Raw genomic sequence first — 15,092 nt, 5'->3', positions numbered from 1 at the left:
TCCTGACCTCTCTCCCCTATGATGCATCCATAGTGGTGTTGGCACCCAACCCTAACATTTTAATAAGGAACGCTCCCCCGATCCCAGATCTTCAGGTGGGGTCAGGAGTGGAGGTCACCAGTGCAAGCTCCTCACACTTTGGGACCATTATTTCTTTCCGTACTCTCTCAGATAAGTGAAGAAGAAATAAGGTACATGAAAACTGTCTAATTCCCCGTTCCACTCCCACTCTGACCTCTCTGTCCTCGGCCTCTTACACTGTTCCAATGAAGCTCAACAGAAGCTCGAGTAACAGCACCTCATCTTTCGATTAGGCACTTTACAACCTTCCGGACTCAACATTGATTTCAATAACTTCAGATCATAACCACTGCTCCCATTTTTTCGGACAGCAAGTGCTGATAATGGTTCTGTTGTTGCCATTAGCAGCTACACTAGACCCATCTATTGTTTCTTAACTCGTTCCATTACCAACTTCCTTGCCTTGCACCATCATCCTCTTTGTCATTTAATCTCTCTTGCCCTCTACCCCATCACAGACCTTCCCTTTTGTTCTTTCCCTCTCCCCTTTCCCTGGCTCTGTACTTGCTTAAAAACTTTAACTCTTTAACATCTTCCGGTTCTGACGAAAGGTCTTCGAGCTGAAACATTAACTCTGTTTCTTTCTCCACAGATGCTGCCTGACTTGCTGAGCTTTTCCAGCATTTTCTGTTTTTATTGCAAGATATCTCTTGCCTTACCTTTATGCTCTTTTTAAGTTATGCAACTTCTTCCAGACCTCCTACCAGATGCTCACGCTAATGGGCATGGATACTGCCGTGCTTGTTGCCTCTGTATCATGTTTGGGGGAGGGGCGTTCCTCCTACACTGTTTGAAAAGCACTTTTTTATGTAAAAGGCATTAATAGAGCATTTTACATAATTACCACTTTTCCAACTTACCGCTTAGCTATTTTGAACAAATATTGCTCATTCCACGACAAAACTTTTATCATTGAGACTGCTTAAGCATCTCAGTAGCTACTTGGAAGTATGGAAGAATCATAATAAAGGTAAATTGTGATCAGCATTTCCACTTTTTTCCCCATTCACTGAACCGCATTAAATGAAAATGCACTTTTTTCATTTCAAAATTGCACACTCCTGCTATTTTGTTAGCAGGTGCTAAATAACAATCACAAAAGGACATTTAATTATTTTTCAATAAAAGAGAAATTAGTCCTACAATTCTTCTAGATTCCACCTGAAGAAACATGTTGATATTTTTGCAAGCATCATAATTACTATAATTAAAAATTAAATTGTAATGAAGTTTGACACATTAACAGTTTTTTTCTGTTTTCCAATCTACTGCGCATCTCCAGAATTTACTTTTCTTATTTCAGCTTTCTGGTATTTGAAGTTTTTTTTAAATCTCTGCTAAATATGGAATTAGGTGACAATATATGTCTTCCTAACTCTAGTATCTAAGACTATGACAAAAAACAAATACAGGAACCATATATTCACACCATTAATTTGTCATCTATGACACACAGCTTAATTAGACACCCCAAAATATAATTACAGCAGAGTCCTGTGATTTAAGCATCTCAAAGGTTTTAATCGCCCAGTCACAAAAGATTAAGGAATCAGCCTCATATGTGGTCTCAATGAGTAATTGACTGTTCTCTGTAAAATGAGTGGCAGTGTTAGTCACATGAAAATCACTGGCACCAATCACTGTCTGAAAAGAGCTTGACACCAAGGTAAATATGAATGGGGTTAGTCTGATTCATTACACTTTTATCATTAAGATTACTTGAGGGAGGGAATCCAATCTGTCAAAGGCTCAAAGTCCTGAGGTTACTGGGATATTATCAAGCACCACAAGTGTTCAAATCTGTGGCCTTGTGGGTCCTGAATTTTAATATCCACCTGCTGATGCTGACCTTAATTGAGTGAATGTCACTTACAGACTTATGAGCAGGACAAGTCTTCAGAGATCGTCCAGTGATTTTTAACTTGGATGAATGAGTTATTATGGGTAATTTTCTAACCTTACACCCCTAACAAGCAATCTTGTTCACCAGCAGTGCATGTCAGAGAATTGTGGGCTGCATGCCTGTGATTTTCTGACAAGTGCTGACAGTGGGCAAGTTTCTACACCAGTGGCTCCAACTTACTTAAAGATCCCTCATGAAGTTGCTCATAAACAAGATTTTTTAAAAAATTGTACCTTGCTGCTACAGAAAGCCCCTGCGGCTCCTGTACCTCCAGGCATCGGTGTCAGAAGGGAGGTGAACAAATGTCACTTGGTCGCTTGCCAGAGTGAACATATATCCAGAGTCCATAAGGTCTCAGGGGCCTGTCAGAGTATTTTGTGCTGCTGGTGGAAGGAGGAGATGGAAAATTGGTGGAACCATGTTGATTAGAGAACTCATGATTTTTTATTTATTTGTTATGCGATACATTTTATTTTTATGGATTCATAGCAGGGCATGTGAAGAACTGTCCTGGTGGCTGTATCTCAGAGAATTTTTTCTGGGTGGAATGTGATAAGTAAGAAAATTAGAATTGGTGAGAAAGGTTCGTTTTAATGTAATTGATGAATAAGAAAAATAGAAAATAACCAATTATAAAGGGGAAATCGAGTTGCGCCATGTCAGAAACAAAGGCATTGGTACAAAATTCTTGTATCCATTATTTTAACAAAGGTTTTAACCCATTTAAAATTAATGCCTTTGTTACTAAGATCGAACAGCACGATTTCAACCCAACAGAAACTTAATGAATGAGGAAGAAGAAAATTGACGCACAAACTTGATGGTCACAACTGTAACCCAATACTCATGACATGTATCACAGACACAAGTATTTTAGTTTAAAGATGTGAACCTTTTTTTGCTTACCAAAATTCATTTGTCATCTACATTTTCCTGTGCTTTTTATACAGCTAATTTTGAAACTTCTGGGAACAAATAGATATCAGTGCTTGGAAACAGAGCCGGGCCTTGTGCCTGGAAACAGGGGCAGGTATCCCATCCCAGGAATCAGTCTGGTAAACCTTCGTTGCACTCCCTCCATGGCAAGGGCATCCTTCCTCAGATAAGGAGAACAAAACTGCACACAATACTCCAGATGTGGTCTCACCAAGGCCCTGTATAACTGCAGTAAGACATCCCTGCTCCTGTACTCAAATCCTCTTGCAATGAAGGCCAACATACCATTCGCCTTCCTAACTGCTTGCTGCACCTGAATGCTCGCTTTCAGCGACTGATGTACAAGGACACCCAGGTCTCGTTGCACCTCCCCTTTTCCCAATCTATTACCATTCAGATAATAATCTGCCTTCTGTTTTTACAACCAAAGTGGATAACCTCACATTTATCCACATTATACTGCATCTGCCATGTTCTTGCCCACTCACCCAACTTGTCTAAATCACATTGGAGCCTCTTTGCATCCTCCTCACAGCTCACATTCCACCCCAGCTTTGTGTCGTCTGCAAACTTGGAAATGTTACATTCAATTCCCTCATCCAAATCATTGATATATATTGTGAATAGCTGGGGCCCAAGCACCGATCCCTGCGGTACCCCACTAGTCACTGCCTGCCACCCGGAAAAAGACCTGTTTATTCCTACTCTCTGTTTCCTGTCTGTCAACCAAATCTCAATCCATGCCAGTATATACCCCCCAATCCCACGTGCTTTAATTTTGCACACTAACCTCTTGTGTGGGATCTGATCAAAAGCCTTCTGAAAATCCAAATACACCACATCCATTGGTTCTCCCCTATCTATTCTACTAGTTACATCCTCAAAAAACTCCAGTAGATTTGTTAAGCATGATTTCCCTTTCATAAACCCATGCTGACTTTGTCCAATCCCATTAATGCCCTCCAAGTGTTCTGTTATCACATCTTTTATAATAGACTCTCGCATTTTCCCCACTACTGATGTTAGGCTAACTGGTCTGTAATTCCCTGTTTTTTCTCTCCCTCCTTTTTTAAATAGTGGGGTTACATTTGCCACCCTCCAAACTGTAGGAACTGTTCCAGAGTCTATAGAATTTTGGAAGATGATCACCAATGCATCCATTATTTCCAGGGCCATTTCCTTTAGTACTCTGGGATGTAGATCATCAGGCCCTGGGATTTGTCAGCCTTTAGCCCCATTAATTTCCCCAGCACTATTTTTTTTACTAATACTGGTTTCCTTCAGTTCCTCCCTCTCATTAGACTCTTGGTTCCCTAACATTTCTGGGTGGTTATTTGTGTCCTCCTTTGTGAAGACAGAACCAAAGTATGTGTTTAATTGTTCCACCATTTCTTTGTTCCCCATTATAATTTCCCCCATTTCTGACTTCAAGGGACCTACATTTGTCTTCACTAATCTTTTTCTCTTGACATATTTATAGAACCTTTTACAGTCAGCTTTTATGTTCCCTGCTAGTTTACTCTCATACTCTATTTTTCCCCTCTTAATTAATCTCTTTGTCCTCCTTTGCTGAATTCTAAACTGTTCCCAATCCCCAGGCTTGCCACTTTTTCTGGCAATTTTATATGTCTCCTCTTTGGATGTAATACTATCCCTAATTTATTTTGTAAGCCACGGTTGAGCCACCTTTCCTGTTTTATTTTTACGCCAGACAGGAATGAATAATTGTTGTAATTCCTGCACACTTTCTTTAAATATTAGCCATTGCCTATCCACCGTCATCCCTTTTAGTAAAGTTCCCCAATCTATCATAGCCAACTCGCACCTCATACTTTCATAATTTCCTTGATTTAGATTCAGGACCCTAGTTTCGGATTCAACTACTTCACTCTCCTTTACGCTCCTAGCATGGACCTACATGCACATCACTAACTCGGGCTTGGAACTCATTGTGCCCACGGGGTTTTCTGCAGGATCCGCTGTCCTCCATGTTCGAATTCCAAATATGTGCTCCCAACGAGCAAAGTTTCATGCTGGGAACAGGAATTCACTAATTTACATGTAACTGTATGGGATTCACTACAAGTGGGATGTGGTCTAGTTTTATCCATGGAATTTGATTTTTATTTTTGTTGGGCAAGAGTATCAAGGGATATGGAGAAAAGGTGGGTAAATGAAGTTAAGATACAGATCAGCCATGATCTAATTGAATGGCAGAAGAGGCTCGAGGGGTTAAATGGCCTACTCCTGTTCCTATGTTCTTATGAATCCCTGTGGAGAAATGCTTGCGCTCCAAATGACAGCTATCCCTGACCCCATGGCAGATATCTGGAACCCTCTGTTTGAGGTATAGTAGGCATGAAGCCAGGTCTTAGCACTCTGCTGTGGGATGTGCTGCCACTCTGAAATGTTGTACCAGTCCAGTGGTCCATTTTAAATTTTGCAATTGACTTGATGCTGTAAATAATTCATTTCGAAGTATTTGGCTTCTATCAATAAGCAGATAATTTCTAAACTATACAATGTTCTTTCAGTAAATCCAGGCAGCATTTGACCGAGTGTGGCACCAAGGAGCCCTTGTAAAATTGAAGTCAATGGGAATCAGGGGGAAAACTCTCCAGTGGCTGGAGTCATACCTAGCACAAAGGAAGATGGTAATGGTTGTTGGAGGCCAATCATCTCAGCCCCAGGACATTGATACAGGAGTTCCTCAGGGCAGTGTCCTAGGCCCAACCATCTTCAGCTGCTTCATCAATGATCTTCCCTCCATCATATGGTCAGAAATGGGGATGTTCGCTGATGATTGCACAGTGTTCAGATCCATGCGCAACCCCTTAAATAATGAAGCCGTCCGAGCCTGCATGCAGCAAGAGCTGGACAACATCCAGGATTGGGCTGATAAGTGGCAAGTAACATTCGCGCCAGACAAGTGCCAGGCAATGACCATCTCCAACAAGAGAGAGTCTAACCACCTCCCCTTGACATTCATCGGCATTACCATCGCCGAATCCCCCACCATCAACATCCTGGGGGTCACCATTGACCAGAAACTTAACTGGACCAGCCATATAAATACTTTGGCTACAAGAGCAGGACAGAGGCTGGATATTCTGCGGCGAGTGACTCACCTCCTGACTCCCAAAGCCCTTCCACCATCTACAAGGCACAAGTCAGGAGTGTGATGGAATACTCTTCACTTGCCTGGATGAGTGCAGCTCCAACAACACTCAAGAAGCGCGACACCATCCAAGACAAAGCAGCCCGCTTGATTGGCACCCCATCCACCACCCTAAACATTCACTCACTTCACCATCGGCGCACTGTGGCTGCAGTGTGTACCATCCACAGGATGCACTGCAGCAACTCGCCAAGGCTTCTTCGACAGCACCTCCCAAACCCACGATCTCTGCCACCTAGAAGGACAAAAGCAGCAGGCACATGGGAACACCACCACCTGCATGTCCCCCTCCAAGTCACACACCATCCCAACTTGGAAATATATCGCCGTTCCTTCATTGTCGCTAGGTCAAAATCCTGGAACTGCCTTCCTAACAGCACTGTGGGAGAACCTTCACCACACGGACTGCAGCAGTTCAAGAAGGCAGCTCACCATCACCTTCTCAAAGGCAATTAGGGATGGGCAATAAATGCCGGCCTCGCCAGCGATGCCCACATCCCATGAACGAATAAAAAAAAAATGCCTCAATATTAATTTACTACCAGTACTTTAATAAAGTTTAAGCGAAGGAAGGCATCAAGTGCTCGTGGCAGTTGGGGCTGACAGTTTGCTTTAAATTTAAATTGAGTCATTATTGTGTTCAAGATCTCAGTAAACAAATGTTTGGTACCTAGTCTTTGATTGTGTCTCAGTGCTTTCAGCAAAGCTTTACGGGGGGCAGGGGGCACGGGGGTAATTTCCAACTCTGCCACCTGGCAGAGTGGATCCCCAGGCCATTGTAGAACCTGCCCGATTTTCATCCCATTGAAATCAATTGGGTGAAAATCGGCGGATTCTACAGTTGGTGGACAATCCGCTCCACCAGGCTATTACCCAGTTGGAAACGTTGAAAATTACCCCAACACGTCAAAACTATCAGTGTTTCGCCACATGAAGTGAGGAAAAAAAATCAAAGTGTGACTTGCCCCATGCTGTCATTGTATACTTTCTAGAGTCTGGCTAAAGAACGCCATTAAAGAAAAGTCCCACAGCAGAATGTCAGCTGAACCTTCGGGTCTCGGATTGCTGAACACCTGAATGGAGGCATTAAGCTGCAGCTTGTCACCAATCAAATCAGCTAATTAAACAAAGACAAGGAAAACTTTGAAAAGGTAATAACAATGAAAACAGAAGCTTCCAATGCACACCAGCAGCACACGGGTCGGTTTTAACTTGTATCGCCTGCCGATAACAGGGCAGCAGGAGGCTCAAAATAGGGTCGGTAACCTTAATGCCCCGGTAACTCCGATGATGTGGCCGGCACCATTTTGCAAGGGGCCTACCGCTGGATACCCAAAGCCTGCTTCACGCAGTAAGCCCATTTCAATATGCATTTTAGATTGGAGATGGCTGGAGCATGCATCATGCAGACTCTGACCATTTCCAAGGGCGATAGAAGAGAAGAGGTCCAGTCAAGGCAAGTTTGATATTAATTTTTGTGGGGCCAGGAGAAGCAGGAGTGCTTCTCCGAACCGCACAAGAATAACCTTGGCCGCTACCAGAACACCCTCGCCCCTATGGTCACAACACCCCGCACTTACCTTTCTGACGGCTGGGACAGCCCGATATTAGTAGGCCTCAAAGGCCTCAACAGGCGAGCTGCACCAGACATCTGTTTGGCGCCCCACAGATCACCGGCCCAATTGTGATGAGGCCACGGCTCAAAAAAGTGCTGTTTCTTCGCTTTGCGTGCAGGAGACCAGCCGTCATGTTCCCTTGGTCAGCCACCCAAAACTCAAAATTGGCCCCATGCTGTGTATGTGCATTTACAGATAGTTAGAAAGATAGATATATTTTTAGTTTCATTTCTTTCTCTCTCAGCCCTGTATTTATATTGTTGTGTTCGTTCACCACCATTCCTACTGGTTTCTACTGATGAAGTGATTTTTTTTGCTTCAGCAGAATTCATTCTGAGCATCCTAATGATTTCATAGGGCTCTACACCAGATAACATAGGGCTCCGTACCCAATCACATAGGGCTCTACACCAGATAACATAGGGCTCCGTACCCAATCACATAGGGCTCTACACCAGATAACATAGGGCTCCGTACCCAATCACATAGGGCTCTACACCAGATAACATAGGGCTCCGTATCCAATCACATAGGGCTCTACACCAGATAACATAGGGCTCCGTACCCAATCACATAGGGCTCTACACCAGATAACATAGGGCTCCGTACCCAATCACATAGGGCTCTACACCAGATAACATAGGGCTCTGTACCCAATCACATAGGGCTCCGTACCCAATCACATAGGGCTCTACACCAGATAACATAGGGCTCTGTACCCAATCACATAGGGCTCCGTACCCAATCACATAGGGCTCTGTACCCAATCACATAGGGCTCTGTACCCAATCACATAGGGCTCTGTACCCAATCACATAGGGCTCTGTACCCAATCACATAGGGCTCCGTACCCAATCACACAGGGCTCTGTACCCAATCACATAGGGCTCTGTACCCAATCACATAGGGCTCTGTACCCAATCACATAGGGCTCTGTACCCAATCACATAGGGCTCTGTACCCAATCACATAGGGCTCTGTACCCAATCACATAGGGCTCTACACCAGATAACATAGGGCTCCGTACCCAATCACATAGGGCTCTGTACCCAATCACATAGGGCTCTGTACCCAATCACACAGGGCTCTGTACCCAATCACATAGGGCTCCGTACCCAATCACACAGGGCTCTGTACCCAATCACATAGGGCTCTGTACCCAATCACATAGGGCTCTGTACCCAATCACATAGGGCTCTGTACCCAATCACATAGGGCTCTGTACCCAATCACATAGGGCTCTACACCAGATAACATAGGGCTCTACACCAGATAACATAGGGCTCTGTACCCAATCACATAGGGCTCTACACTAGATAACATAGGGCTCTACACCAGATAACATAGGGCTCTACACCAGATAACATAGGGCTCCGTACCCAATCACAGAGGGCTCCGTACCCAATCACACAGGGCTCCGTACCCAATCACAGAGGGCTCCGTACCCAATCACACAGGGCTCCGTACCCAATCACACAGGGCTCCGTACCCAATCACACAGGGCTCCGTACCCAATCACACAGGGCTCCGTACCCAATCACAGAGGGCTCCGTACCCAATCACACAGGGCTCTGTACCCAATCACATAGGGCTCTGTACCCAATCACATAGGGCTCCGTACCCAATCACACAGGGCTCCGTACCCAATCACACAGGGCTCTGTACCCAATCACACAGGGCTCCGTACCCAATCACACAGGGCTCTGTACCCAATCACACAGGGCTCCGTACCCAATCACAGAGGGCTCCGTACCCAATCACAGAGGGCTCCGTACCCAATCACAGAGGGCTCCGTACCCAATCACAGAGGGCTCCGTACCCAATCACACAGGGCTCTGTACCCAATCACATAGGGCTCCGTACCCAATCACACAGGGCTCTGTACCCAATCACATAGGGCTCCGTACCCAATCACACAGGGCTCCGTACCCAATCACACAGGGCTCCGTACCCAATCACAGAGGGCTCTGTACCCAATCACACAGGGCTCCGTACCCAATCACACAGGGCTCCGTACCCAATCACACAGGGCTCCGTACCCAATCACACAGGGCTCCGTACCCAATCACACAGGGCTCCGTACCCAATCACACAGGGCTCCGTATCCAATCACACAGGGCTCCGTACCCAATCACACAGGGCTCTGTACCCAATCACAGAGGGCTCTGTACCCAATCACATAGGGCTCCGTACCCAATCACACAGGGCTCCGTACCCAATCACAGAGGGCTCCGTACCCAATCACATAGGGCTCTGTACCCAATAGCAATGGCCTTAGTGATTCCTCATAGTGACCCCTAGTTATATTTTAAGACCAAATAGTCCTTATCAGAATTAATGCTCCATTTATTCTTCATTGCCATCAGTTTTTTGAGTACTAACATTGAAAAGATTATTAAATCATTAATATGACACTAAAATAAATGGCAATTGCAACATAAAATTATTAAATATTCGGCAATCAATAAGGGCAAAGTACTGGTGGCATTCACAGATGACAGACAGGGCAGCAAATCTATGCGTGATACTAAAAATCTAACAGTTCCCTGGATATTTCAGGTCTATGTTCTGCCTGTTAAATCCTTACCAGTATTATGTTTTTAATTAATTCCCACTCCTTCCTAGATCTGCTTCTTCTCCCTCTCTTCTGTTCTCTTCCTGTATTTATCAGACCCTTTAAATGTCATCTGAGCAGAAAACTTCATACATAATGTTTTTTGTGGATCAATGGGAAAACTGAAAAATGACAGTACCACAGTCTGGAATATTCATGTATGACAGCATTATCCTCCAGTCATTCTCCCCTCGACATGTCAGATTCTGAACCTCTAGGGTGGCCAGGTTGTTTTCCTGCCATAACTGGATCCACGCAATGCCACAAGAACACAAGAATGGGTTTTCTGTTAAGACTCTGGAGGGAAAAAAAAAATCACATCTACATTAGTATCACCCACTAATGCAGTATTATTTATGTGATTAGTTTCGCTTCAGAGAGGGTGTTCTCAGTTTTCAAGTAGGACCACTCACAACAATATAATGGATACTATCATGTTGGCAAGCCGTGTCCCAGAAAGCTTACCTAGGTCTAAGGTAGCAACAGTCAAATGGTAGATGTATTACTCTGCTATAGTTTTTCCTGAATGATTATGTTCGGAACAAAATTTAACAGCACAGTTAGGGGCAACATTAATAAAGTGGTCAAATTATGCTCTTGTTACTTCTCAACTGAGCGGCGGGAAACAGCGAGAGTGGAGCGGGGATAAAAACAGCGAGAGCGAGAGCTCACCAGAGCGGCGGGAAACAGCGAGAGCGGAGCGGGGATAAAAACAGCGAGAGCGGAGCGAGGATAAAAACAGCGAGAGCGAGAGCTCACCAGAGCGGCGGGAAACAGCGAGAGTGGAGTGAGGATAAAAACAGCGCAGAGCGAGAGCTCACCAGAGCGGCGGGAAACAGCGAGAGCGGAGCGGGGATAAAAACAGTGCAGAGCGAGAGCTCACCAGAGCGGCGGGAAACAGCGAGAGCGGAGCGGGGATAAAAACAGTGCAGAGCGAGAGCTCACCAGAGCGGCGGGAAACAGCGAGAGTGGAGTGAGGATAAAAACAGCGAGAGCGGAGTGAGGATACAAACAGCGAGAGTGGAGTGAGGATAAAAACAGCGAGAGCGGAGTGAGGATACAAACAGCGAGAGTGGAGTGAGGATAAAAACAGCGAGAGTGGAGTGAGGATAAAAACAGCGAGAGTGGAGTGAGGATAAAAACAGCGAGAGCGGAGTGAGGATAAAAACAGCGAGAGTGGAGTGAGGATAAAAACAGCGAGAGCGGAGTGAGGATAAAAACAGCGAGAGTGGAGTGAGGATAAAAACAGCGAGAGCGGAGTGAGGATAAAAACAGCGAGAGTGGAGTGAGGATAAAAACAGCGAGAGCGGAGTGAGGATAAAAACAGCGAGAGCGGAGTGAGGATAAAAACAGCGAGAGCGGAGTGAGGATAAAAACAGCGAGAGTGGAGTGAGGATAAAAACAGCGAGAGTGGAGTGAGGATAAAAACAGTGAGAGCGGAGTGAGGATAAAAACAGCGAGAGTGGAGTGAGGATAAAAACAGTGAGAGTGGAGCGGGGATAAAAACAGCGAGAGCGGAGTGAGGATAAAAACAGCGAGAGCGGAGTGAGGATAAAAACAGCGAAAGCGGAGTGAGGATAAAAACAGCGAGAGCGGAGTGAGGATATAAACAGCGAGAGCGGAGTGAGGATAAAAACAGCGAGAGTGGAGTGAGGATAAAAACAGCGAGAGTGGAGTGAGGATAAAAACAGCGAGAGTGGAGTGAGGATAAAAACAGCGAGAGCGGAGTGAGGACAAAAACAGCGAGAGTGGAGTGAGGATAAAAACAGCGAGAGTGGAGTGAGGATAAAAACAGCGAGAGTGGAGTGAGGATAAAAACAGCGAGAGTGGAGTGAGGATAAAAACAGCGAGAGTGGAGTGAGGATAAAAACAGCGAGAGTGGAGTGAGGATAAAAACAGCGAGAGCGGAGTGAGGACAAAAACAGCGAGAGTGGAGTGAGGATAAAAACAGCGAGAGGGGAGTGAGGATAAAAACAGCGAGAGCGGAGTGAGGATAAAAACAGCGAGAGCGGAGTGAGGATAAAAACAGCGAGAGTGGAGTGAGGATAAAAACAGCGAGAGTGGAGTGAGGATAAAAACAGCGAGAGCGGAGTGAGGACAAAAACAGCGAGAGTGGAGTGAGGATAAAAACAGCGAGAGGGGAGTGAGGATAAAAACAGCGAGAGCGGAGTGAGGATAAAAACAGCGAGAGCGGAACGAGGATAAAAACAGCGAGAGCGGAGTGAGGACAAAAACAGCGAGAGTGGAGTGAGGATAAAAACAGCGAGAGGGGAGTGAGGATAAAAACAGCGAGAGCGGAGTGAGGACAAAAACAGCGAGAGTGGAGTGAGGATAAAAACAGCGAGAGCGGAGTGAGGACAAAAACAGCGAGAGTGGAGTGAGGATAAAAACAGCGAGAGGGGAGTGAGGATAAAAACAGCGAGAGCGGAGCGAGGATAAAAACAGCGAGAGCGGAGTGAGGATAAAAACAGCGAGAGGGGAGTGAGGATAAAAACAGCGAGAGTGGAGTGAGGATAAAAACAGCGAGAGTGGAGTGAGGATAAAAACAGCGAGAGCGGAGCGAGGATAAAAACAGCGAGAGTGGAGTGGGGATAAAAACAGCGAGAGGGGAGTGAGGATAAAAACAGCGAGAGTGGAGTGAGGATAAAAACAGCGAGAGCGGAGTGGGGATACAAACAGCGAGAGCGGAGTGAGGATAAAAACAGCGAGAGCGGAGTGAGGATAAAAACAGCGAGAGTGGAGTGAGGATAAAAACAGCGAGAGTGGAGTGAGGATAAAAACAGCGAGAGCGGAGTGGGGATAAAAACAGCGAGAGTGGAGTGAGGATAAAAACAGCGAGAGTGGAGTGAGGATAAAAACAGCGAGAGCGGAGTGAGGATAAAAACAGCGAGAGTGGAGTGAGGATAAAAACAGCGAGAGTGGAGTGAGGATAAAAACAGCGAGAGTGGAGTGAGGATAAAAACAGCGAGAGCGGAGTGAGGATAAAAACAGCGAGAGTGGAGTGAGGATAAAAACAGCGAGAGTGGAGTGGGGATAAAAACAGCGAGAGTGGAGTGAGGATAAAAACAGTGAGAGTGGAGTGGGGATAAAAACAGCGAGAGTGGAGTGAGGATAAAAACAGCGAGAGTGGAGTGAGGATAAAAACAGCGAGAGTGGAGTGAGGATAAAAACAGTGAGAGAGGAGTGAGGATAAAAACAGCGAGAGCGGAGTGAGGATAAAAACAGTGAGAGTGGAGTGGGGATAAAAACAGCGAGAGTGGAGTGAGGATAAAAACAGCGAGAGCGGAGTGAGGATAAAAACAGCGAGAGCGGAGTGGGGATAAAAACAGCGAGAGTGGAGTGAGGATAAAAACAGCGAGAGTGGAGTGAGGATAAAAACAGCGATAGCGGAGTGAGGATAAAAACAGCGAGAGCGGAGTGGGGATAAAAACAGCGAGAGCGGAGTGAGGATAAAAACAGCGAGAGCGGAGTGAGGATAAAAACAGCGAGAGCGGAGTGAGGATAAACACAGCGAGAGCGGAGTGAGGATAAAAACAGCGAGAGCGGAGTGAGGATAAAAACAGCGAGAGCGGAGTGAGGATAAAAACAGCGAGAGTGGAGTGAGGATAAAAACAGCGAGAGTGGAGTGAGGATAAAAACAGCGAGAGCGGAGTGAGGATAAAAACAGCGAGAGCGGAGTGAGGATAAAAACAGTGAGAGCGGAGTGAGGATAAAAACAGCGAGAGCGGAGTGAGGATAAAAACAGCGAGAGCGGAGTGAGGATAAAAACAGCGAGAGCGGAGTGAGGATAAAAACAGCGAGAGTGGAGTGAGGATAAAAACAGCGAGAGCGGAGTGAGGATAAAAACAGCGAGAGTGGAGTGAGGATAAAAACAGCGAGAGCGGAGTGAGGATAAAAACAGCGAGAGAGGAGTGAGGATAAAAACAGCGAGAGCGGAGTGAGGATAAAAACAGCGAGAGAGGAGTGAGGATAAACACAGCGAGAGCGGAGTGAGGATAAAAACAGCGATAGCGGAGTGAGGATAAAAACAGCGAGAGCGGAGTGAGGATAAAAACAGCGAGAGCGGAGTGAGGATAAAAACAGCGAGAGTGGAGTGAGGATAAAAACAGCGAGAGCGGAGTGAGGATAAAAACAGCGAGAGCGGAGTGAGGATAAAAACAGCGAGAGCGGAGTGAGGATAAAAACAGCGAGAGCGGAGTGAGGATAAAAACAGCGAGAGCGGAGTAAGGATAAAAACAGCGAGAGCGGAGTGAGGATAAAAACAGCGAGAGCGGAGTGAGGATAAAAACAGCGAGAGCGGAGTGAGGATAAAAACAGCGAGAGCGGAGTGAGGATAAAAACAGCGAGAGCGGAGTGAGGATAAAAACAGCGAGAGCGGAGTGAGGATAAAAACAGCGAGAGTGGAGTGAGGATAAAAACAGCGAGAGTGGAGTGAGGATAAAAACAGCGAGAGTGGAGTGAGGATAAAAACAGTGAGAGCGGAGTGAGGATAAAAACAGCGAGAGCGGAGCGGGGATAAAAACAGCGAGAGTGGAGTGAGGATAAAAACAGCGAGAGCGGAGTGAGGATAAAAACAGCGAGAGCGGAGTGAGGATAAAAACAGCGAGAGTGGAGTGAGGATAAAAACAGCGAGAGCGGAGTGAGGATAAAAACAGCGAGAGCGGAGTGAGGATAAAAACAGCGAGAGTGGAGTGAGGATAAAAACAGCGAGAGTGGAGTGAGGATAAAAACAGCGAGAGTGGAGTGAGGATAAAAACAGCGAGA

At 45.7% G+C, this 15,092-nt stretch overlaps 1 protein-coding gene across 1 annotated transcript in view; it reads right to left on the bottom strand.

Annotated features, from left to right (window-relative positions):
- Nucleotides 1–15,092, bottom strand: part of ntrk2a (neurotrophic tyrosine kinase, receptor, type 2a) — a 239,721-nt gene that overhangs the window by 173,350 nt on the left and 51,279 nt on the right. The window contains exon 5 of the mRNA XM_067983159.1: nucleotides 10,468–10,625. Within this exon, the coding sequence (XP_067839260.1) occupies nucleotides 10,468–10,625 (158 nt within the window). The remainder of the gene's footprint in view (nucleotides 1–10,467; nucleotides 10,626–15,092) is intronic.

Source organism: Heptranchias perlo, chromosome 4, assembly GCF_035084215.1.
Source record: "Heptranchias perlo isolate sHepPer1 chromosome 4, sHepPer1.hap1, whole genome shotgun sequence".
Lineage (NCBI taxonomy): Eukaryota > Metazoa > Chordata > Chondrichthyes > Hexanchiformes > Hexanchidae > Heptranchias > Heptranchias perlo.
Note: the sequence above shows the minus strand (reverse complement) of the source record. Positions and strands in the feature narration are given on the sequence as shown.